General features: G+C 38.7%; 3 protein-coding genes across 6 annotated transcripts in view; 2 read left to right on the forward strand and 1 right to left on the reverse strand.

Moving 5' to 3' along the window:
- rxraa (retinoid X receptor, alpha a) overlaps positions 1-2,825 on the forward strand; it is a 103,613-nt gene extending 100,788 nt beyond the window's left edge. For all 4 annotated transcript variants that reach the window (XM_063478837.1, XM_063478838.1, XM_065471556.1 and 1 more), the window contains exons 10-11: positions 1,213-1,318; positions 2,220-2,825. In XM_063478837.1, coding sequence (XP_063334907.1) covers positions 1,213-1,318; positions 2,220-2,367 — 254 coding nt within the window. In that variant the 3' untranslated portion in view covers positions 2,368-2,825. The remainder of the gene's footprint in view (positions 1-1,212; positions 1,319-2,219) is intronic.
- A 4,307-nt stretch (positions 2,826-7,132) lies between these two features.
- Positions 7,133-16,662, reverse strand: wdr5 (WD repeat domain 5). Its single transcript, XM_063478841.1, has 14 exons — positions 16,485-16,662; positions 14,845-14,954; positions 14,554-14,662; positions 14,319-14,392; positions 14,000-14,089; positions 10,382-10,471; positions 10,150-10,233; positions 10,003-10,058; positions 9,708-9,754; positions 9,409-9,484; positions 9,072-9,105; positions 8,720-8,794; positions 8,478-8,565; positions 7,133-8,237 (listed from the first exon to the last, which is right to left on the reverse strand). The coding sequence occupies exons 2-14, from the start codon at positions 14,920-14,922 to the stop codon at positions 8,137-8,139; spliced, it is 1,002 nt and encodes a 333-aa protein (XP_063334911.1). The 5' UTR covers positions 14,923-14,954; positions 16,485-16,662; the 3' UTR covers positions 7,133-8,136.
- Positions 16,663-17,942: 1,280 nt separating this feature from the next.
- LOC134630981 (bromodomain-containing protein 3-like) lies at positions 17,943-25,444 on the forward strand. The gene is made up of 9 exons (XM_063478853.1): positions 17,943-20,421; positions 21,515-21,652; positions 21,858-21,993; positions 22,452-22,702; positions 22,788-22,916; positions 23,011-23,157; positions 23,708-23,853; positions 23,943-24,217; positions 24,348-25,444. Exons 1-9 carry the CDS (start codon positions 20,227-20,229, stop codon positions 24,458-24,460), a joined length of 1,530 nt encoding a protein of 509 aa, XP_063334923.1. The 5' UTR covers positions 17,943-20,226; the 3' UTR covers positions 24,461-25,444.
- The last annotated feature ends 907 nt before the right edge of the window (positions 25,445-26,351 follow it).

The following is a 26,351-nucleotide window of genomic DNA, read 5'->3' on the forward strand; positions in this document are numbered from 1 at the left end:
CACAAACTCTTCAACTTTGATTATTAAACCTTATCCCACAGCAGGCTTAAAATAGAACATGAAAAATGTGTCTTATCCTCATTGGCTCAGCTTTCATTTGGCTTTAATCAATTCCAGTGGGAACAACTTTTCACATTGGGGAAATGGTCTCAAAATGCTGCTAGACTTTTGTTAAAAGTAAATATAACGTATTTAGATTCAAGAAAGAATATTATCCTGAAGTGCAATTTCTTTTCTTTTTTTTATTTTTAACTGATTGAATCTCATATGATCACGCCAGCTACTCTTGGCTTTGCTGTTGCGTTGTGCATCACTTATGTCTCAGCTCTGGTATCTCAGCTTGTAATGGAAATCTCTTTGAGCACCATTTTCACTTGAAATCGATGAATTCTCATTTATTTTGTAATTTGACAACCTTGTGTAAATTTTACTACATTCCCCCGCAAAGGTCCAAAGAAAGAGTGCGCTCTTTAATTGAGGCCTGTGTCTTGCCAAGGCACTTCTGCTATGAGTGTGCTGTTCTGTATTTAAACCTTATCCAGATGGAATCTAAGTAGACTGAACCCATGAATCTGACCCAGGTTTTTAGTGACTCAGTAAGGGAGGCTCCCTGAATCTCTCTGGGGCCACTGCGGATCTGCTCACCCCGGACACACTGATCCTCTGTGTTTCACATTTTGTTCAGGCCATACCCAGACCCACTGGCCCCTGTTCACTTTTCCGCCTGATTCCTTGTTAATTAGGGGTTTGCAAGACTACACTGACTGGAAAAAAACATACGGTGGTGGGGGTGGAGGGAACAGCAAGGCAAAATGGCCCTCAGTCCTTTTCTTTCCCACACTGTGTGTGATCTGGTCCAGCCATTAACAACCAATGTACATTCATTGTTTGTCAACTTCACAGTGCTTTGTTCGTCAGAAATGTTAATCAAAGATGAGTCCAGTGAAGCTTAAATTGGTGCAGCTTGAGAATTGCGGTCTTAATTGGACTAGCCCAGAATGTGGAGATGCTTTTCCATATTGAGGTATGCTAGTTTTTCCACTGGGCACAAGTGCAGATTTAAAAGCTTTTTCACGCCTACTTGTTTACTTCTTTGGGTTTTTTTTTTCTTTTTATAGTGAAGAAGAATGTCCAGTTGTGTACAAATAACAGCAGCACAGCCTAGCCATGTGGTGTAGTGAATTTCTTTGTTCTTTCTGCCGCTCTCCGCAGACTCTAAAGGTCTGTCCAACCCAGGCGAAGTAGAAGCTCTGAGAGAGAAAGTCTACGCGTCTTTAGAGGCCTACTGCAAACAGAAATACCCCGAGCAGCCTGGCAGGTAAGATCATAAACACCGAGCCCTTATTGTTACATTACCAGTTTGCGGTGCTGAGAAAATCAAGAGCACGAGTGTGTTTATTGCTGCAGCTGTTATTAATATTTAAAGTCTCAACCTAGACAGCCTCTCATGAGGTAGAAGTCAAAGAAAAAAGCTTGAAGTACATCCACACAAGAAATGTGTTTTATCAGTAGCTTTGAGTTCACCGTGTTATCAGTTTTGACATAGACTGTATATTAAAAATTGATGTTGTGAATTGGTATATGAATCATTGACAGAATTTCTGGATTTTTTTAAACCAAATGTGACCGTATTAGTTGAGTTGGTACAGTAGATGATGTTTTAACGTATAGTATAAGCTTCATTTATGTGATACTAATTCATTGTGTTTTTTTAATGGGATGGCAATTTTGGTCACCAAAAACAAGACAGACCCAGAGTCATGTTTGGTTGCAAACATGTTGGGCATGTTATCATGAGGGTATATGGGGACTGGTTAGCTTTTGGAATCAGCTTCAAGTGGTTGTTTCAGTAATTGCAGTTTCTGGCACATCTGTGGCTTTTTTTGTGGCGTTTTTCAGCTTGAAAGTTTGCTGAAACCCATCTACAGCTGCATAAAAAACTATTAAAATTATTATTGTGTGATAGTTTTGCACTGAAGTTTTGCCATTTGCTCAAAACAGTTAGGTTTTTCTTAGTGTTATATTTAATGTGAGGCCTGTGTGTGCAAGCATCACCAGTTCTCTTAAATCATAACTTGCAGCTGGATGGATGAGTGCCTGCTTATGACAAGGTGCATATTTATGCCAAAACTAATGCCCCTGAAACTGCAAGCTTAGAAATACTATACTATATTTCAGCTTTTCATCCTGTGCTAAATTCTTGTTTTGTGTTGTGACAGATTTGCTAAGCTGTTGCTGCGATTGCCTGCACTGCGCTCCATCGGTCTTAAGTGTCTAGAGCACTTGTTCTTCTTCAAGCTCATCGGCGACACGCCCATTGACACCTTCCTTATGGAGATGCTAGAAGCCCCACATCAAATGACATAATAGAGGTGAGGGGTTGAACCCTCTTTACCTCCACCCAACCCTCCTCATCAGCCTTGGATCAAGAGGGGGGCCTTTTTCCTTTTTTTTTTTTTTTTCTTTTTTAAAAAATCTCCAGCAAGGGACAAATCACAAGACAGCCTTGGATGGAGAACCTCCCCCTTCCTCCCTCTTTTTCTCCTCCTCCGTCCCTTCTACCCCTCGCCTCGCTTAGATGTTTTGAAACAATGAATCCGTCACGCCCATGGGTCTGTTTTATACCTTGTAAAAAATATAAATACGAATAAGAAATATTATATATGAAAAGATGAGTGACAACAGTGGACTGAAATGGACTGAAATGAGGACGGACAGAGGACAAAAGAAACATATTGAGCCATTGTTTTCATCATCGCTTTTCCTACACCTTGACAAGAAAAAGCCGAGATGATCAGGTTTTAACACATAAAGACAGAGTTGCTCTTGCATATATATATATATATATATATATATATATATATATATATATATATATATATATATATATATATATGTATATATATATATATATATATATATATATATATACATATATATATACATATATTGAACAGTAATGATGTCATAATTGGACACTCAATGTTGTGATCGGGACAATCGTGGGCTCTTGAGAGCCTTGGGCTGTTTAGACTTGGACCTGAGCCCTCACTGTCTTTCAGGACTGAACTTAATTAAGAGGGGCGGGCTGGTTCGGGGAAATAAGTCTGCTTAAAGGAACTTGTCTGTTCCTGCCTGACTCAACTAAGCACGTCAGGTCTTGCACTAGCTGTGTTTTTTTTTCAATGTGTGAGCTTTCTGGAGAATTCAGAGGTGGGTTAACAAGGTTGCAAGAGCTCAAAACCCTCAGGTCTCTGCCCAATTCCAACAAATACAACCATGTCTTACTCTAAACACTGTGCAACACTGGGGAGGATGTTGTGGTAGTCCACTTATCAACCCTTCAGTTCGCGTATTGCTCGACAGAGAGTTGGGAAAGTTTGTTATGTACAATCTACACACAGGACCATTCAGGCTGTTTTAAAGTACCCAACTGTAAGCTTTACAGCGTCACTGGATGCTCTGAAAGGCTACCAGCACACGGAGGAACAACATATATTTTGGAAAGTAATTCAAACATTTGGCCTTCATCACGACAAGCTTGGACGCCTGGAAAGTTTGTGCACACTCACACTGTGGGGAAACGTCCTAGTTTTGCCAGCCTCTTAGCTCCTTATCGTCCATTCTCCACCCTCTCCACCTCGCGTTTCATGTGAATTCCAGCACACCATTTACACCTCCACACTCTGCTCAGCACAGCGGGTATTAGCTTTTCAAAACACCTCATATCTACCTGTACAGAAACAGTATTGACGTTATTTTCAGTTTTCACTTTTAACGACAGCAATGCACAATTTACCTCTGCCTCCATCCTTCGGACCTTCGGTTCTTGATACCCATTTAGGATTAGACCATATACAGTATGTGAGAGATGTACTTGTTGCTGTTGCAGCAGGAGCCATTATTTGTTTGTTTGTTTGTTACTTGGCACTTAACCTCATGACCGTGGAGTCGGGTTTCTAAACAGAGAGCTGATGTCGATGTAATTGACCTCTGAGGTGGATTCTGGCCCCGACCCAATCAGGAACGCCACAATTGTTTAACACCTCAGAGGGACACACACATACACACACACATACACACACACACACACACACTCGCTCTCTCTGCACTTCTCTGGACAACCAAGTGTCGTATAAGTTGAACTGAAATGTTAAATATCCATGTTTCCACATATATACATATGTTGTATATAAATATGCTTTATGCCCATATTCTGCTTTTTTCCCCCCTCCTCTGCTTTTCTGTAAATGCTGCAGCTGCTGCAAAACTATGCATCAATTGCATTTCCAAAGATTGTCCACAGATCTGAGATCTTTTAAAGAAATGTGTTTGTCAAATGTGGGTCCACTGCAAGATTTTTACTGACAGGAGAAAATAATACCAAGGGTTTTTTTTTGTTTGTTTGTTTTTAATTTAAAGATATTTAGAGGTTATTTAGCTATGGTTTACTCACATTTGATTGAAATTAACTCAAACTTGTATTTAACCAGGCAAGTTATTAAGAGAAAACTGCTCTTTACAGCAGTGGCCTGGCAAAAAGGCAAAGCCTCTCAAGTAAATGTGGCCATTATAAGTAAGGGCTAAAACAAATTCTGACATGGTAACCCTCGATGACAAAAATCTGCCCAGAAACAGAAGGACATATAAACACCAGCGAAAGTACTCAAACCTAAACTTTGTGGTAGGTCACACTACAGCAGGTGTCACCAGGATTTCAAACAAACTCACCAAGTGTAAAAAACCAAATTTAAAAAAAAAAAACACCAGCTTTGCTACTGCAGATAATAATAATACTTATGACGGTTAAAAAGATTTAAATAGGATTTTTTTTCTATATCTGCATCTTTGCTACTCTTTCATAAGCACCTTTACACTATCTGAACCTGGGAAACAAAAGAAAAAAAAAGAAACCCGAGCACTGTGTTTTCATTACATTTTGATAAAAGTCAGATTTTTAATGGGGTCTGAGGAAATGTATGGAGTCTTGAGAGTGTGCCCTTTGAAAATAATTTGCTTGATAGTAATGGATAAATGAAAATCTGAATTGCACTGAAAATGTAAGTAAATTAAGCGTATGAAATAAAATCCACGCTTAAAATGATAAAAAAAAAATTTTTTAATCAGCTGGTGTTTCATGTATATTTCATCATATCCAGTCTCGCAGTTGGTTTATGAAAAATGAAACTCGTGGGAAGCAATCGGAGCTTAGTTTAGCTGTCAGCTACTGATGTTGAGTTTATTAGCACATTAATCAATTATAATGAAGTTTGAGGGTCATCAAGACTCCATAGATTTCTGACTCAGAAAAAAAACAAAAACAAACCATTCTGTAAAATGGCCGTATGTCAGTTTTTCAGCATTATTTGGTGCTAGTTTTATAATAAATAGCACGCGCTGGGAGAGAACTTGTAAATGTCATTCCACCTCTGTGAAACTGATCCCCCAGATGGCCAATGATCTCTTTTGTCTTACGATGAAAAAAAATCAAAAAGTCAGTTCATACACGCTGGCTCTGAAATGTCAGATGCTATACACCTCAAGCAGGACTGCAAGGTTTACTTTGGGTGAGGGAGAAGTTTGGGTAAGAGGAAAGGGAGGGATGTAGTAGCAGTTTAAGAGCTGCGAGCTCCTTCTAGTGGAAGAGAAAGAGCGCTGCAACATAACTTGAATTTTTGTTGTCGTTGTTGTTGTTTTTGTTGTTAACAAAAGAAAGCACTTTCTAACCGCATTACTATCATCAATATTCCTTTGGCTCAGACAAAACCTCAGTATCTGTGCTTATTAAAACTGAGTAAAGTAGCAATAACGTCAAAAAGACCTATTGGCTTTGTGTTTGATTCTTATTCTCCATTTTCATTGAGGTGGCCTGAATATTACAACCTATCCATGTGACAGTATTGACTGCCAGCTTGAGCTTACAGTATTTATACTATTGAAAAAAAAAAAAAAAAAAAAAAAAATATATATATATATATATATACATACACATACTTGTTTGTCAGTTAAATCAAAAATGTTCATACATTTTCAAGGGAAACTATTTTTAGAGGCTGATTTTCATCAAGAAAAGCAGATGATAAAACAATCCAATGCTCGTTTTCCAACCGGGTGACCCAAGTGTTAAAACGATTATTCTCCTGTTCTTTTGAGTCCGATGTTTCCTTCTACTGTGATTAGTGACAGCAGCTATCTTAAGCCATAAATTGATCTTGACAAGAAAGAAATGGTCACCTGCAAAGAATGATTACCTTCATTGAATGCTATATTTTGTTAATATGTATATGTGTATATATTTATAAATATATATATCGACAGCTCTATTCCTTAAGGATTTCCAACATTGAAAGAAGGAGACGAGTGATTCAGACCAAACGGTTTCATGGCAGGTGTTCTTCAAGCGTTTTATGGTGTTCGTTCCCCCCCTGAGGATTTGTTTGCATTTTGACCTTAATAAAAAAAATCCTGATCAACCAGCAGAATTGCAGCAGTTATAAACACAAACCAGCTTCTCAGCAGTTTATGGGACCTTAGTAAACTATGAAAGAGAGGCGAAAAAATGGTTAAGATTTGAAACCCTCTGAAATGTATGTGTTGCTTAGCAATTGTATGTTCAAAAAGAAAAAAAAGTAATCAGGAAAAGCTGAACATGTGACACAATCACTGCTTTCTTTGTGGCATAAACAGTAAAATGTTGTAGTTAAAAAAAAAAAAAAAACACTTGGAAAAAGCTCTATTTTTGTACAAAGGTAATTTTATCCCTTGCTTATGTAGTCTGTTCTTTCCCTTCTCACTGTGGGCTGTTATGTACATTGTGGAAAAGCTTATTTGACGGCAAGAGAAAATTTTCAGATTGAAAATGTAAGACGAGTAATAGTAAGCTTTGGCACTTTGGTAACTGTGTCGCTTTTACTTTGCCATTTTTTAACCTGTCGCTGCAAGATGGGAGTATCTTCTTTCATTATATTTTGTCTATTTTTAAGAAAATGGAATTTTGTCATCTGTTCTTTGTGGGTTGTTCTCTGATGTTCTTCGTTCATGGACAGGAAAAAAAAGGTTATTAAAAAATTTTAAGTGAGCGTTTCCAGTTGATTTTTGTTAGAAGGTGTACAGAAATAAAACTGTCAACGACTCGGGGTGAAACATACAAAAACTGTTTTTATTCAGATGTGAATTACAGCTGTCAGATGCGAACATATTTTACATAGAATCCAGGTTAACTACAGGAAAAGCAGCCTGCTGGCTTCATGTGCAGAACTATCAGCTAGTCAAGCAGAGAACATAAAAACACAAAGACAGCTAAAGTAATCAAACTGCGACACGTGGTGTTGTTGTATGTACAAATACTGGAACACAATAACTGCATTTGGTCACTGTTGTGAACTGTCAAGTGTTAGTAAGTACTTCTTTTTTTTAAGGGTCATTCAGGGTCATTTTGATTTTTGTAGCAAATCTTGAAGAATTTTAAACATTCTCAATGTTTGCACTTATGTCAAATTCTGGTTTGTTGCCCTAAAAAAATAATTGTTTTTTAAAATATCTTGTTAGGGCATAAAGCACTCACTTAAGATCCGAAAACCTTAAGTATTAAGTAGTTGTCCTCAGGTATACTGTCACCTCTTTACTTTAAAGTCACTGATTGTAAATGGTACTACTGAGTTACACAAAGGCAGAAAATAAAATAACACGAAGGACCAAATAACCATTATATTCATTGTACAAGACTAGAATCGTGCTTGTGAAGACTGTTATGAGGCAGTGACATCGAGGTTAATGCAGTGTTTAAAAAAATAAAATACTGAAGCACCAGAATATTGCTGCAAAGTAAAACGAGGGAGAGAAAGAAAAAAAAAAACAATCACAAATTTCCATAATGAGACATCGAAATCTGGCACATGCTTTGATGAGGGGATAACGTCAGCTGCAGAACTGTGTGTGGATGATGTGTCTGGTTTGGTTCTCCTGGCTGAATGTCATGACATTTCATGGAGTTTAATTTCATTCTTCCAATCCAGCAGGAGCTCTCTGTTAGAAAACAAAAGTCCTCCTGTCTTACAATAAAATGTAGGAAAATTATATATATATTTATAAAAAAAAAACAAAGGAACACAAGTGGCCCAAAAGATCCAAAATGGCTTAGCAGTCGCTTTTCCATAGCTTGATGGTTTTGTCGTTTTCTAAAGCCGCAGATGCGATGATGTTCTCTGTGGGGTGGCAGGCAGTCGAAATGACAACATCTGAAAAGAGTACAGGAAGAAAATTTAAAGAATGACAAATTAAAAGAACAGATTGCACCAGAACACAATATTTAAAACACAGTTGCAAATTTCTGTCTTAAAAATGAGCCGCGCCTTCAAATATTTAATTAAATAAATGCAAAGTGATTCTAAAAGACAACTAACTCTGCCTTAGACTTTTAGTCCCCATACAAAAATGCTATTCTATCTGCGTTTTCAGTCACAGTGGATCTGCAGTACCTGTGTGGCCCTGGAGTTTCTGCACAATCTCCTTCGTCTGCAGGTTCCAGATATAAACCATGTTGTCTTCTGAGCCCGACACGATCCACTGCAAAAGAGCAGCGGTACTTAGGCTCAGAGTTATGTTTGCACACATAAGTGATTTCAAAAGGACCATTTTGTAACTTTAAAGTAACACTGAAACTCAAAGCACCAATAAAAACAAAATATAAACATTCATTTTCTCAAAGAAATGATCTTACCTTCCCGCCAGTGACAGAGAAATTTGCAAATATGCAGTACTTCTCATTTTTATGGCCCGTGTATGTCTTCAAGCACTGAAATGTTAGAAAAACAGAAGTTATTTGTATGTATTATACAATCAAAAATGACAAAACTGTAAAATCTGCAGTTTTATTCATTACTAAACAAACATTTCACATCTTAAAGCAAAATAAAATGCCACCATTACTGAGGCTAGGACACTACTGGGAATGTGCATCTATGATTTAAAATGTCTGAACTCTTAATACATAAACACTGACAAATAAGAGCAGTTAGAATAAAAGAATGGAATGATAATCAAGGCTTTCAACAGCTTTCAAATGCAATTACCTTTCCTTTGCTGTAGTCCCACAGCTTCAGCGTGCTAAAAAAATAAAAAATACAAACAGAAGTTTAAAATCGACAGTCAAATAAACAGACAGCAGCTCACTGTGATGTTGTGCTGCCTCCTGCTGGTGAAATCCAAGTAGTGCTTGTGAAAAACTGTCCAGCTCCTTAAGAAGTCAATTCAGATTTATTTATATAGCACCAAATCACAACACCACTCACCTCAAGGCGCTTTACAGTGAGAGACCCCAACAATCGAGCAACCCCCCCCCCCCCGATTAGCAAGCGTCGTGCGATAATGTGAAGGAAAGCCACAAAACTGAGCAACGTCTATACTCACTTATCCAGTGTAGCAGCCAGGATGTATTTCCCATTGGGGGAAAACTTTACAAACGACACAGGAGGGTTGTCGTCATCTAAGAAACACAAAAACAAGAACGCATTGATCACAAAGACACGTTTAAAAAAACAACACAAAACCAAAAAAAACTCAAAGCTTCAACCTGATTGCATTTTTCATGCCTCAATACAAAACTAACTAATTAGATTTGCTGTCACTAATCAATCGTTTAATTAGCACATTCTGCAACAAATCAAATCAAACGAGAAAAATTGGAACACGTGTGTGACTGATCTTACCTATCAGTGTCTTTAAACACTGTCCCGATGCTGTGTCCCAGATTCGACTGTGAATGAAAGATAACACAATTAACTGAGAGACATTTCCGTGTAAAAATCACACACCGGATGACTAGAAAGTCATCCACATCAGCTACAATGTGATGATAAGGGATTCTTTTTAGCTCGAGCACAGAGCAAATATGCCAGACATGGAGCATTTCCAGTTCTTATCAAAGGCAAGCTTGTTCTTTTAAAAAGCACCCATGTTCCCTGAACTGTGGCCAGAGAGTCTCAGGAGGGTCCAAGTACTCACCAAAGGCCATCGTAGCTACTGGACACGATCAGAGAGCCGTCTCTGTTGAAGTGAACCTGCAAGCCGAGGCAGACCATCATGCCTTTAATACAGTGTTAATATTAAATCCAGAGCATTTGTCTAATTAACTATAAAAAATAAACTTACAGCAGAGACTGGATCAGAATGAGCTGGCAGCGTTTTCAGACATTTCCCAGTCTTCACGTCCCATATCCTTACACTCTCATCGAACTAGAAACGGAAGAGAAAAAAAATAATCATTTTTTGGAAAACCACTCAGAAACTGCTTCTAATGCTCAAAGTGAGAGCTTTCGCAAAGGTCTAACATCTGCTTTCCATTTAGGTAGGACTTGTTTCTTGCCAAGAGCTTGGTACTCACCGATCCTGACACAATAAGATTGGACTGGGGGTTGAAGTTGCAGCAGAAGACGTAGTTGCTGTGACCTTTCAGAGTTTTTAAGCACTTCCCCTGGATTAGAGAGAAAATTGGTCGAAATGTCAAATTTCTCACCCACACTGAAAAATCCAGGACCATCTTCAACTAAACCACACTACAAGTGCAGCTTTAAATGTGATACAATTTTAACATCAGCAGAAACCACTGATATGAACCTAAGAGTCTACATGGATTTCATTTTCATACTTCATAAAAGTATAATGATAAGAGACACAGCAGCGATGTAGACCGAGCCTTACCAAATCACTATCTCCCCTTTTTTACAGCAGTACACCGCATTTCCAACACACTGAGATTCTATTACAAGTAGTACTCCCAAACAAAGTCTTCTCATTTACATATTTTTCCGACTCTATTATCAGAAAATAGGCCCATATAAAATAACCCATTAATACATTTTAATCAGCAACTTCCAAGCCATTTCCAATCTGCCGCTCTGCTAAGATCCTAATTTGATAAACGCAACATCATCTGACAAAATCAGCACATGACTTCAGCTAAATTTACAAAGAAATTCAGAAGCAAATCTAACTAAGTAAGCATGTCATAATGTCTCTGAACTTTTCTGAAAAGAGCATGTGATAAATTCTCCCTGTAACAGAATGAGAATGTGCAGGTAGAGTAAATAAAGGGGAGATTGCCCACAAGTTAACCAATCACAGATTGCATTGTTCTCTCAGACAGCAGGAATAGTAAGTCCAGCCTAATGATCATGAGATGATCTTTTGCGGTACAAGAGCCTGAATAACAAGCCTCCCCACAGATTTAGTTGAACTCATGCATTCAAGCAGTCAACAAATATTCTCAACATTGATTGTGAAAATGAAATCAGTATTTTTAGCAGTACCAGCAATACTGCATAATATCTGTGTCATAGTCAGAACAGGCTGTCAGCCTGGGGTGCAGCTCTCACAGATTCAGGCTTAAGACCAAGCTGGCGATGTGGGGAGAGAGCAGTGGATGACTCAGCCTACTGCACAGGAGTGGACAAAGATCAGCTGAGTATTTTAAAGTACAATGTGTTTATAATACTCATCTTACAGTATTATACAAAAGTCTTGAGCCAGCCCTTGTTTCTTTATACTGTGCTAAGAAAATGGGAAATGGGGAGCAGTAAACTGTGCAATCATAAATGGAAATACAATACATAAAGTAAAAACAATTCTGATGAGCATGAAAGCCAATTCAGCGCAGCCTGAACTCTCTTAGGAAAACATTCTTGTAATTTCTTTAAGTAGTCTTCAAGACTATTTCTGCAGGCTTCCTGGAGGACATCCTATGCTCCTCTTTGGATGTTGGCTGCCCTTTATTCTGTTCTGTCAAAATGATCCTGCACTGCTTCAATAATGTCCGAGCTCCGGGGAGGGCATTTTTGTAAAGGACACACTGTACACCATGCTGAGATATGCCAAGTTTTCAGCTAATAGTTCTAGGGGAAATCACCTGGTTGGTACAAAAATATTATTTCATCCCATCAAACTTATATTTGGCATTTCTCAGATTCAACAAAAGAAATGGGCACATATTAGCAGCTTTCGTGACAGGCTCTTAGTAAAAAATAAATAAATAGAGATAAAATTTAAAATTGGTTCTTTTCCAAAGTTGTCTGTTAAATATAAGAAAAAAAAAAGGTTCATCCTTTTGAGTTACGTGGCTTTACAAAAGCAAAAAACATTCTTCCTAAAATGGTCAGGAACAAGGCCTGGACTGAAAATGTGTGAAAAAGCATCCTATGAAGGTCATTCAAAGAAAATTTTGAATGACCTTCAGAAAGCCTAAAAACACAAGACCTTTTTAAAAATTACATGAAAGTCTCGCTCCAAATATGGGATGGCTCAAGAGTTTTGCATAGGACTGTATATTTTTCCTTAATAATGTTTTTTAGATGTTCCAACTTTTTTGTGCTGTGCACATTTCATTTATATAAAAAAATGACAATCAATTACCTACATGAGCTAACCTAATAGTTGTAGTTAGTGCCACTACTCTTCAGTTGCCATGCTGATACCTGCCAATCACTCATCCAAGATCATACTCATAATTGTGCCACAGCTTAGGGCTGCACGATATTAGGAAAACCTGCGATGTGCGATAACTGTGATCAATACTGCGATAACGATATAACTTGCGATAAAATAAATAGCAAAAAAACCCAAAAAACGAATACATAATTTCCGTTTTACTGCAACAGTTGTATTTAAAGAAAGCTGCTGTATTAGCAGTGTAACAACAAAGTGCACTTTAACACTGAAACATTGCCCCCATAAAAAAAATTTTCTGAGGCTTGAATTCTGAAAGACATTCTTCCCGGTCCTTAGAATTAGTTTTAAATAAACATAACTTAAATTATACTGCAAATTATCTCAATGCAGTTGTTCATCATTTTACCACTCACCAAGTAGTTATGATGCAAGTCAAAACTGGAGAGGAAACTTTACTGTAGTGCTTGCGTAGTTTTCAGCTTGGCTCAGTTCAAACATGACAGTCTTGCGGCATGTTTCGTACATTTGTGGAATGGCGACATGGGAAAAGTAGTTTCGTGAGGGGATGCAGTTTCTCCGGTCCACTTTATGTATCAGACTGGTGAAGCTCTCTCTGCTAACTGTATTTATAGGCATCATGTCTTTGTCAAAAAATGTGTAATGGCCTCTGTTATTTCTTTGTAGCGCTTCGACGTTTTCTCATAAGGAGTTCCACTTGAAAAACTCTGATACAGAGACGGCTGTTGGACTGCTGCGCTCTTTTTCTTAACATTAGCAAGCTTTGTTTGGCTAGCCCTATCTTTCTGGAACTCTTCAAACAGTTCTCTGTGGTTGTATTGAAGATGATGGTGGAGATTAGTCGTGTTTCCTCTGGTGGTTGCCACGAGTGTTCGGCAAGTTTTGCAGAGTACCTGTGTTTGGAGAACGTCGTCTTTATCAAATCCAAAGTACCTCCAAATAAGCGAGGTACTATTTTTTTTTTTTTTTTAGGCACGAGTTCATAGTCAGTAGCGTTTTCGTCACGCGTTTCGCTCTCAGCCTTTACAACTCTGACTCGTTGCTGCAGCGTTATTCACTCCCCACCTGCGTAGGAGGCGGGCCTCTAATCCATTTGATTGGTTAATGCCGTGAAGGGCTCTATTTGACTGGTCAAATGTGTAAAGGGGTTTCTTTGATTGGTAAATTCTTTAAAGCACGTGTGTAAACATTTTAAGGTACCCAATTATCGCAGTTTACGCTGTCTTTTGCGATGGGCCCATCGCACAGGCTGATATCGCGATGACAATAAATTTTGGATTTATTGTGCAGGCCTACCACAGCTAATCATGCTTTTTCTTATTTATCTTTATGATTCTTCTAGAAAGAAGATCCCATGCCAGATAACATCACTAGACTCCCTACTGCTGGATAGCTAAAATAAAAATAACCAAAACTGTTGGTCAAATATTCTATGATGATAATATACCTGTGCAGCTTGCTAAAATGTATGCGCAGCAAACAGAGTTCAGTATTATATCACACATTTCAGCAGAATCATTTAAATAGTCTCCCATCTTACCGAGCTGACGTCCCAAATCTTCAGGGTTTTGTCGTCTGATGCAGATACCAGGAGGTTGGAGTCAGAGGACCAGGCCACATCAGATATACCCTGCAGATTCATGGGAACTGATCAGGACTTGAAGCTCTGAGAACAGCTAGCATGGGGCCAATGTAAGAACTAATGGAACCATGGCTTGGCTCTTAGTAACGACTCCAAACATCTGATCCCAATTGACTAAACATCAAGGATGCTACAGTTGCTCTACGTTAGTCCAGCCAATAAAAAAAACAAAACCATTAACACAGCAGGAGTATAGCTGAGAATTAGTCAAACTCACAAGTTTGTGTCCAGATATGGTTTTCTCAAACTTGCCGTCATACGCGCCCCAGATTTTGATCAGTTTATCAGCAGCTGTAGAGACAGAATGAATACACACTCAGCATAGGTTAAAAAAAACAACAACACATCATCAATCTTAAAACTCAACAAGAAGCTGCAATAATTTATTGATAATTATTAAGTCGTGAAAAAAAAAAAAAAAAAAGGTAGTTCCAGTAGGGTGTTTTACTCACATGAGCTGGCGAGCCATTCTCCACTCGGACTGAATTTGACAGAGGACACAGCTTTGGTGTGGCCCGCTAATGTGAACTTCAGGCTGTAGTTTGGCTTTGCAGGTGCCGACTGTAAGTGAAAAGGAAATACAACATTTAACAACTCTTGGCTGAGATGTGACAAATATACTAACATTCATCTAAGTCTATATTAAACAAAATACATTCTCTTATAAATCCCAACTATGGCTATTTCCTGGCCCTAAAAGGCTACAGCTGGAACAGAATAGCAATAGTCCCAAAAATTCAAACCTTGCTTTGGCTGGCAGATGCTGACGGCGCTACTGGAGGTTTTGTGTCAGTCTCTGGTTTCTTGTCTTCAGTTGCCATGGTGAAGAAATTAGCATCTACTGTGTACTATCCTAAAGCAGAGGAAAAAATAAATACCATAAGATATTCTTTATGCCACTGGTGCTGATCAGTATACCAGTTATAAATACCAATGAACAGATATAACAGTGAGCCTCAGTAACTTTTCAAGAGGTTTGCATGAACACTATCACTGACAGCCTGGATAATATGAGTACATTTTTCAAACTGTCTCTTTCACGCTCAGACACTTGGTGACTGACAAACAACTGGTTTAAAATAAGTTTAGCCAAATTAAACTTGCCTTTCAAAACAAAAACTCAAAAATACTAAAGCCGCTTTCTGAAGTGATAAAAACATGATTGTATTTATAAACTTCACTACTGCGTCATTAACTTGATTTATACTACTACTGTGTAAATGCCTGTGAATGTTTACGCCTAAAATAAAATAAGACATACTATACAATTCCTTTGCTATTAAAATGACCATTCAACATATGTTTCTAGCTGTTTTTTCATTGAGCTTTTTTCAAACCAACTATTTTATGCACCCAATAAATCTTACATGTTTGAAAAAACTATTCTTAGTTTCTGATAGGTTTTCAAGCAGCAGATACACTGGCACACTTGAAATTTCTTCAGAAATTTTCTAGTTTGTGTTTATTTATTTATTTACATGATGACTATGCAATTTTTTTTCTAGTCTCCAAAATCCTGATATTAAAGTTAGTCAATGTAGACCTTTTTATATATATATAGTTTTTTTTTAATGGTCATAACTCCCTGCACTGACTGCAACATTCACTGACAGTCAAGTTAAAACGAATTTTAGACTGAATATAGTCGATATTTAGTCTGATAGTGGTATTAAAATGCAATGAAAGGGCAAACCTCTTTCTCCATCTCACATGACAACAATGGTATATATTGCATAATGCCAAAAATGCACAAAGTATATACGAAACCACCTTGATACATTAACAGCCGTTTAGCTCATGTTTCCTTTTAGTTTTATGCCCCTCATATGAGCTGCAGTTTCTGCTAAACGCCGCATTTAACCCAGTTGGTACAGGCTGCAGCTATTTTCTCTTGTTCGTGTTGCTGCTTTCTCATTTAGCTCCAAGTTTAGCCATTTAAGCTAGCTTTAGCTAGCTAGCGTTGCATTACCTCGTTGTGGCTACTTAAAACCACCAAACAGAAACGCAAATGCATTCAGCTAAGACTAGATGGCATCTGTTTGCAATATATTAACATGAATTCGCGTTTAAATGGAACAAACGTGCGAGAAAAGAGAATATCAAACAAAGGGCGATACGGACTCCCTTGGTTGGAAAATTCAACTCTTGACTATGATCGTATTTGAACGACAGCTAGCCACGCTGTTATATCACTATTCAGATGTTTAACCGTCAACGATAACGCCACTTTAAAACTGGTGGTTTTATATAGACGCTAAAGGTTATTTGATGATGCAGCCGCCGCTGCTCGAAATGCACTGGTGCTGTTGACAAACTGGCTGAGGTGCCATGGAGGGGCCCTCCATTCACACAATGAGGATTCAGTCATAAAGACGATACTCACAGATTAATGGAGCTTCACGGTCAGATTGTTGCTCCTCGTAAACACTCTAAAGGATAAAAAACACCATGTATGTGTATTCAGACGATCATGGAGAACGTATACAGCAAGTGACTTGCTCTTGGATGATTGCCTGTAGGGAAAGAGAAGCGGGGAATGTGGTGTGCTGTGGCTTTGCGCATGCGTGTTACGCTCTTCTTCTTCTTTGGTTTTCACGGCGGGACGCAAACCAACGTGTTTACGCGCATACTGCCACAATCCATTAAACAGAGAGTTTTGCATGTCATTCATTATTATATCTTCCATTTTTATAAAACATTATAAAAACAACTGTAGATAAAGACGTTTAGAGAAGGTCAGGAGGAGTTCCATTGTTTCTAGAGAATATATGGGGCATATGATTGGGTACAAGAGATGAAATGCGGCAAAGAAATATGTTAAGGTGGTGCTGGACATCTAGGAGGACAACAAGACAGTGGTGTGGTGTGCAATAGGAGTGACAGATGGGTTTGAAGGAGGGGTGGGATTATATCAGGGATTGGCTCCAAACCACTTCTTATTTGCAGTGGTAATAGACAGGTTGACTGATGAGGTCAGTGGACTATGATGTACAGAGAGTAGGGAGCAGGTGGAAAAGAGTCCGGAAAGGTGTAGGTATGAGCATTTAAGTCCGTTTGAAGCAAGACATATTAAATATGTGTGAATGAGAAGGAAACACATGTAACATTGAAAATCCAAAGAATAAAGGTAGTGAAGGTGGATGAGTTTAAATGGGAGTTTAAATCAGTGCACAAGAGAGGTGAAGAGGAGTGTGCAGGCAATGGTGGAGATGAACATGAGAAGGATAGCAGCACAAATCAAAGGGAAGGTTTAGAAGATCATAAAGAGACCTGCTATGATGTATGGTTTGAAGATGGTGGCGCTCATAAGAAGACAGGAGGTTGAGCCGGATATGGCAGATGTGAAGATGCTGAGATTTTCATTCTGAATTACCAGAATGAACAAGATTAGAAATGAGTACCTGAGAGCAAGGTTGATCAGCTTGAAGACAGTTGAACAGTGTGTAGAGAAGGGGTAGTGGATATACTGGACAAAGGATGTTGGAGATGGAGTTGCCAAGCTGGAGGAAAAGAGGAAGACCTCAGAAGAGGTTCATGGATGTAGTGAAGGAGGACATGCAGGGTTGGTGTGGCAGAGGAGGAAGCTAGACGCAGGGTGAGGTGGAGGCTGATGATCCACTGTGGCGACACCTAAAGGGAGCAGCCGGAAGAAGAAGAAGAAGAAAATCAACGCTCTCCTCTCTTGGGATCTTTACACTTTCGGTCATTTTGGTTATATTCTCGACACCCTCCGACACAGCAGGCGGCGGTATACGCTGTTAACTTTGGCTAAAAAATTGGTCACAGAAGCTTTCGACGAAGGGGAGCTTGTTACTTGAAGCCATGCCCGCAGCAGGTTTGTGTGGAAGTTTTCAGCTGGTCTAAGTGCAGCCAGGAGTTACCGTATCTCGACGTTTTTCTCTGTTTGGCCTTCGGTGCGGCGCGAACGGTCTTAAATAGAAACTATCATTTCAAAGTACCTTCATAAGAAGAAAAAACGAGTTGGTAAACACTCGTGACTCTCCCGTCATCCTCTGCGAAACAAGTTATGTGGTACATGTATGTGTTGCCGTTATCTGAAGGTAATTGCGAGCGTTCAGGTAACAGCGACTGGCGTCCCTATGAAAACTTTGTAAGTGGTAAGTTAACCGCGGCAGAGCAAGGCCCAACTGTAATACACAAACCCCAGGAGGCACTGCACAAGATACTGTGGTGTTTTTTTATTGCTCATTTGCAGTGACGACTTATATCTGTCTCTCAATGCGCCCATATAGGTTTACCTTAACCTGCTAGCCAAATGAAGCTAACGTGCTGAACGTGACTGGTTAGTGTTCCCAAGAGCTGGCCTCCTGATTATTTAACTCTGTCGTGCTCATTTAAAACTTGACAATCCGATTCTTCCTTCTTACTCCGTTAAGTTAGCATTATATTAGTTGACTTGTATTTAGTGGTATGATATTACATGAGCTAAGTTGAGATTTATACCGCGTCTGAGATCATGCAGACTCTCACTGCCTTCTCCAGTGGCGATGTTTAGTAAAATGAGCAAACGAAATAAAATTAGATTTAAAGAAACATTTGATCTGGAACAAAGGAAAATAGATTTAAATGTTAAAATAGATAAACAGTAATATCACCTCACTAAAACTTAAAGTTAAATACATGAAATGCATTTAGTCTTCCCCAGTTTGGTTTTATTTATTGAGAAAAGGATGCGTTCACAATAATGTGTTTGTCTTGAAATATGTGTTAACTTAGACCAACAAAATATAATAATATTTGAAGAATAAAGTTTTGTAAGCTATTTAAAAACTAAACTGAAATGAACAAAGCCTCTCTCAAAATTAATTGAAATGCATTAGAACTGCAAATAATACTGAAATAAGAAAAAATCGAAATCACCTGCTCCTTTCTGCTGCTCCCTTTAAGAGTCACCACAATGGGTCAACTCCCTTCATTTCACCCTATCTGTAGCACCCTCCTCTGTCACACTAACACTCTCCGTGTTCTCCTTCACTACATCTAAGAATCTCTTCTCTTGTCTTTCTCTTTTCTTCATACCTAGCAGCTCCATCTTTATCATCCTTTGTAGCAACCTCAGTCTAAGCTGACCCTTTCATGTACTCATTTTTAATCTTGCCCATTCTAGTCAGGCCTAATGAAAATCTTAGATCTTCACCTTTAACAGCTCCAGCTCGACCTCCCGCCTTTTTGTCAGTGCTCCAAACCATACTTCATAGCCCGTCTCACTCCCATCCTCTAAACCTTCGCTTTCACTTTTGCTGCTGTCCTCCTGTCACAAATCACCCGTGACACTCATCTCCACTCACTTCCCCCTGTCTTCACTTTCTTCTTCACCTCTCACCTCTTGATTCCTCTTCTATCCAATGCATACCTCCATCTCTCCACCTTCTCTAAATATTAAAATTGGAATAATTGCAGGCAGATTGCTAGACAGCTAAATAAACATAGCTGATTCCAACACCATCAGTGAAACAGCCTCTTAAATTTTGTCAGTGTATTTGCCAAGAAAACATTTCTCAGTTTGCATGCCCACTAAACCTTTACACACCCTCCGTGTCTTCTGCTCATCTGAAGCCGGGTTGCAGTATTCAGACATCCTTCTCCCTAGCCACTCTTTCCAGTTCCCCATGGGGGTCCCAAGGCATTCCCAGGTCAGATGAGATGTATAATCTCTCCAGCAGGTTCTGGGTCTACCCCAGGGTCTCCTCCCAGTTAGGTATGCCCAGGAGGCATTCTAACTAGATGCCTGAAATACCTCAACTGCCTCCTTTCAGCATGCAAGGAAAGAGCCTTTATACAGTCATGTGCAGATTGTTTTACATAATAATAAAATAAAATGAATGTGATAAGCTTCAAAAGATATGAGATATAGTCTGTTTTTGAAACTATATCAATGGTGTGAAGTAATCAGTCGCTTCCTCTTTTTATAGTGTTATATTTAATATTTGGAGAACCACATGATCATAACAGTCTATTCTTTTATGTCAGCAGGCCACATTGTGTGGTTTGACGACTCCCCAGCCTGCTTCATGCATAGTTTTCAGAGTGTGTGACAAGCTGTCAGGTGAACACTACATGACTTACAGAAGATAACAGAACCCAGAAGAATTTGTGCAGCCATCATGTCCACAGACACCAACCAGGACCCTCCTCAGCTTGTTAATCCCCCACCTCCCGAGGTGACCAGTCCCAACAAGCCAGGCCGGAGGACCAACCAGCTGCACTATATGCAGAACATAGTGATCAAATCCCTGTGGCGGCACCAGTTCGCCTGGCCTTTTTACCAGCCTGTCGATGCAGTTGCTCTTGGACTGCCAGTGAGTAGTTTGCACATGTTCAGCTGACAGGGTTACAGTGCATCAAGTCATTTTTATGGGTTTTTCACAAATCATGGTACAAAAATGACTTCAGCCTCAGGATTGCAGGGCTTTTCTTCAGTTAGTTGCACAAGTAAGTCATAGTTTTGCTCATAATGAAAATATTTTTTATTTTTTAATTCCACAATGTCCCCATTCTTTATGCAAAAGTGATGTTAAGTAGGCATTATGTTGTATTATATGATCTATTTAGCCATTGTTGTTAAATATACATTTACTGGTAGCTGCCAGCAGTTTTTTTCCCCCAGGGACATATATATATATATATATATATATATATTTTTTTTTTTTTTTTTTAGTTTTCAGATACGCTAACTTGCTTTGTGCTCCTGGGTCTGTCTGTTCTTCTCTTCTGAAACTACTAGATCTTCTTTTCGTTTTGATATTCTCTCACTGTTAATATAATGTTGTCTAAGATATTTTTTTGTTTTTCCTCCCTTTTATTTTTGTTCCTAATTCTCACGCACAACCCACATACCACAGTGAGTATAGAGATAATGGAATGCAGTGTCACTCTGTCTTGCATCTTATCCTAGTTTTAGCCATACTTCAGTAAGAAATGACTCGAAAACCTGCCGACATACCCTTGATCCTAAATTTTAATACATCAGCAAGAATGTGTATGAAGTGTAACTAATTTATTTACCCAATTTAGTGCTGAATCTAAAAATGCAAACAGTTAAAAAAAAATCATATATTGATGTTAATTCCAGCCCGATTATCTGACTCACTTCAGACAGTGCAAAAAAGCTAATCTTGGTGATTTTAATTTGGTCGCGATTTAGCCACCTCCATTTTTGCCTTAAGTTCCAAACACTATTGCCATTTGACTCTGTCTTAATAAAGTAATTAACATTTAGTTAATATCAAGTTTTATAGAAAAAGATTAATTAAATTAAGATCCAACATGAATAAACTGGAAATTGTGCAGTGTAATTGTTCTCCATTAATCAAACTTTGGCAAAGCCTCAGTGTGGGGCAGTGTAAAATGTAATGCTATATTCATCTGACATCAACTCTTTCTCTTAACCAGGACTATCATAAAATAATAACATCGCCCATGGACATGGGAACCATTAAGAAACGACTAGAGAACAACTATTATTGGAGTGCGAGTGAATGCCTGCAAGACTTCAACACCATGTTTACCAACTGCTACATATACAATAAGGTGAGGAGCTTTGTGATTGCAAATTCCTTCCATTGTTCCCTTACAGATACTAAGCGTGTCCTCACACTGGGCAATATATGCCATGCCGGAGCATGGCATAATTACCAATTCTCTAAGGCATGCAAGAGGACAATATGTCACCGTGTCCAAAATTGGCTTAGTTGAGCTACAAAATGCATAAAATCATTCCCTCTGTCCTCTTCAGCCTACAGACGATATTGTCCTGATGGCGCTCGCCTTGGAAAAGATTTACTTGCAAAAAGTTGCCCAGATGCCTCAGAATGAAGTGGAGATTGTTCCTCATGCTGCCAAAGGGAAGGGCAAAAAAAGTAGCACACCAGGTAACTCACTTAAAAGAACTTGTAACACTGACTGCTTATTAGTAGTAAACTAGTACTTTGATGTTCGGTCGCAAGAAATCAGCAGACTGCATAGGCTAGCACATGGAGGGTGTCACTGATGAGATGCTGAACACCTTGTATGTAATGCAATAACCAAATATGAGATGAGAGGGTACAGGCATTCATGGAGAGTGATGGGTTTTACCGTTACTCTCCAAAATCCTGGCAATCCAGACTTTCAGTTTCACAGCTATGTGTGCTTCTTATCCACTTATTAAAAGTCTAAAGTTTTAATAAGATTATAGATTAGTTTTAGCATTTTCGCTTTAATTATTTTACATCTTTAAAAACTCTAAGCTAATACAGGAAATAACTGGAAGGAAATAGGGCAGATAAGAGAGAGAAAAAAAGGTTTGTTTAAATGAACTAATTGTAACAATTAATTTAATTATTTTTAGAAAGCAGGAAGAGGCGTGAGAGCTCAAGCCGTGCCAAGAGCGACTTTGAAGAGGAGTCATCACAACAAAACACTGAACCCTGTGGCCTTAGTGAACAGCTGAAGTACTGCAAGCATATCCTGAAGGAAATGCTCTCTAAGAGACATTCTGCCTATGCCTGGCCTTTTTACAAGCCTGTAGACGCAGAAGCTCTGCAGCTACACGATTATCACGACATCATCAAGTACCCCATGGATCTCAGCACGGTTAAAGTATGTTTGCTTATATGCCTTTATACATGCATTTGCTATGTGCCTTGATACACATGCTTTATTTGGATACCTTTTTTATTTTCAGAAAAAGATGGATGCAGGAGAATACCAGGATGCACAAGCGTTTGCTGCAGATGTTAGGTTAATTTTTTCTAACTGCTACAAATACAATCCTGCACATCATGATGTTGTTATTAAGGCCAGAAAACTTCAGGTGGGTTTGAATTTATAGAATATTATTATTAAAAATGGGTGGGAGGGGGAAAGTTTTGGTTGCTCTGCTTTCTATTTCACTCTGTTTGCTTCAGGGAGTTTTCGAGCAAAGGTTTGCAAAGATGCCAGACGAACACATGGAAGTGACCTCACAAGCAGGTGGCAGTTTGGAGAAACCAGAGTCTGCAGAGGAGCGTGCCACCCGACTTGCTGAGTTGCAAGAACAGGTGGGTGCAGATCAGGTGGGTTGCTGCACAGATGTTTGCCTCATGTATTATTACTAGGTGCTATGAAAAAGTTGTGCAACGCATAGCAAAACAAAGCTCATATCTGATTTAAGTTTGTCCACTGTGCACAAGGAAGTAGTCTCCTTGGATAGCTCAGCACCATTTCCAGAGCTGCTTCTACTTTTAGATTTTCCTTTGTGATCTAGTGCACATCATTGTGCAATCTCCTTCACCCCACCACGACTATAACCCTTACATTGCATTTTATTTTGAGGAATTAAATACTTTAGAGAGCAAAACGGCAAGCTGGGCTGGCAATACACTTGCCTTTTTGATCCACAGTTCAAGTCATTTGTGCCAAATATACCACCTTCACGGTTTGCTCTCATTCTGAAAACTGCGGTCTGGTTTCTGAGCCAAAAGTTGCTGTGTGTTCAACTTTCCAAGGTCTGCTGGAAGGCTACTTCCAGGGAGCATGGGTGTTAACTGTGTATTGAACCTTACTACTGATTCATCATTCTCAGGAATACAAGACTTCTAATTTTTGTGGCACTTTTCTTCCCAGCTTAAAGCCGTTCATGGACAGCTTGCTGCTCTGTCTGAATCCCCTGTGAGTAAACCAAAGAAGAAAAAAGAAAAGGACAAAAAAGACAACAGCCGACAAAATGTAGGAGTATTGAATTCCAGATGTACATCAAATTCCTGTGCTAGGTATGATGTTTTGTTTAGCTCATGAACTTTTTTTTATTTTGTGGTATTACTTTTTAACAGAGATTTTCACTGCTTTGTCTTTTTGATAGATATTCATGGAAAGGGAGCAATGAATGGGAGTCAGAGGATGAATCTTTGCCAATGACTTATGATGAAAAGCACCAGCTAAGCCTGGACATTAACCGGTTACCTGGCATGAAACTGGGCCACGTGGTGCACATCATTCAGAGCCGGGAGCCCTCGGTGTGCAACACCAACCCAGATGAAATCGAGATTGACTTTGAGACGCTAAAGCCATCCACTCTGCGCGCTCTGGAGCAATATGTCAAGTCATGTCTCTGTAAGAAGTTTAAGAAATTTCAAAGTAAGTACCAAGCACAGGCTCACTTGAATTCATTTGACATTAAGGCACAAATCACCCATAGATTTTCCCTGCTATCACTATCTGTAGCATTTAATCAATGATGTTGCCTCTTTTACTCCCCTTCATCCAGAGAAAAGCCGTCAAACTCCATCTCATCGCACCACCAGCAGCAGCAGCAGCAGTTCTTCAGATTCTGCCAACACCAGCTTCACTGAGTCTAGCACAGAAGACAGTGACTCATGATCACTGTATTGATTTTATTTATTTTTGCTATTATGACCAAAAGACATTTTGTCAAATATATTAAACCTCTCTATTTTGTTACCTGTTCATTATGTTTAAAATAAAAATTCCCATTGAAAATGTTTGTACTGTATTTTAAATAACGATCTCTCTGGTGTTTATCAGACTCTAAATCTGCAGCAGAGCCAGATGGCATTCTGCTTGGGTAAGAGTAGATTTCATTACATCAGTTTCAGACGATAACGTCTTTGATTGACCATTATCCCATTTTTTTTTACATTTGTTTTTTCTTTGCTGATTTGGAAATACTTCAATTTATATTACTAATATTAAGTGCTGTAACTAAATTGTTTCTTAACCATGTATTGACCAAGATTTATACAGGCGTGGTGGACTTATTTTGGCTGTCAAATGAAACACAGTAACCATTTGAATTTTCTTAAAAGCCCCCAAAATGGTTGAGAAGTACAGTAATGTGAAGTGCACATGGTAACATCTAGGCAGATATCCCCATAAAGCTCTTCTACTCTTCTTTATGAAATCACTGGAATTTTCTCTTTTCAGCACAAACGGTAATGGAGGTATGATCATTTAAAAATGCCTGTAAAATGGGCCCATGGTAAACAAAGGGTTAATTTAGCACTAAATGCATTTAGGTGTACCATGCAAGGATAATGCACGTTACATAAGACTGATGAATTATCAGGTCTCAACAGTTTTCTTATTTTTATTCTGTATGAAGGTGAAATTGAGCAGCAGAGGCCAGGAACATTATGAAACACTGCAGTTTGCTTTGGGGAACAGTCCAAACAGTGGGAATGTAATTTCCCATGAACAAATCACACCATAAAAAATGCTTTCCAGAAACCCTAATAACAAATTTTAGAGATTTTCGTGATGGCAAAAAGATGTAATGGAGAGTTGATTGCGCGGAATATGAACAGTTCTTGTTGTTGCATACTGTTTTGTTTTCAGCTTCCATTCCTGTAGTAACTATTTTGTTTTTTTTATATATTTCTTTGTTCTATATAAACTAAAAATCAGAATACCTGAAAATAACACCTGTCTGCTTCCTGATATTTTCTTTCTTTTAATATTAGACAAAGTTCACCAGAGTAAAACCAAAAATCAGTTTTTAAATTGTGAATGTATTTATTAAGGGAAAAAAAATCTATCCAAACCTACCTGGAAAAAGTATTTGCACCTAACCTCAAGTTGTGCCACCCTTGGCAGCAAGAACTGCAGTTAAGCATTTCTGATAACTGGCGATGAGTCTGTAACACCACTGTGGAGGAATTTTAGCTCACTCTTCCTATGCAGAATTGTTTTTAGTTCAGTCACGTTGGAGTTTTTGCAAGCATAAATGACCTGTTTAATGTAATACCAAAGCAACTCAGTCAAATTTAAGTTCAAAGTTGGACTAAGCCACTTGAAAATCTTTTTTTTTATTGAGCCAGTCAGAGGTGGATTGTTCTATTGTGTAACCCAGGTGCACTGAAGGGAACAAACAGAAGGCTGGACGTTCTCCCTCAGGATTTTGTGGTAGAAACATAAATTCTGCTCTCTATAAATTACAGCAAACTGTCCAGATCCTGAAGCAGCAAAGAAGCTTCAGACTATCACACTACCTCTACCATGTTTGATTTTGTGTTTGTAGTTCTTTGTATAAAATGCTGTTAGTTTCACACCAGATTAACAAATAGTTGCACTTTGGTGTTGTCCATCCACAGAATAATTTCCCAAAAGTCTTGGTGATTGAAATGTGTTTTGGCAAACGTAAAGCGAGCCTTTGTGTTCTTTTTGTTCAGCAGTGGTTTTCATCTTGGAACTCTCCCATTAATGCCATTTTTGCCCAGTCTCTTTCTTACTGAATCATGAACGCTGACTTTAA

This window comes from Pelmatolapia mariae, linkage group LG7, assembly GCF_036321145.2.
Source record: "Pelmatolapia mariae isolate MD_Pm_ZW linkage group LG7, Pm_UMD_F_2, whole genome shotgun sequence".
NCBI classification, from domain to species: domain Eukaryota; kingdom Metazoa; phylum Chordata; class Actinopteri; order Cichliformes; family Cichlidae; genus Pelmatolapia; species Pelmatolapia mariae.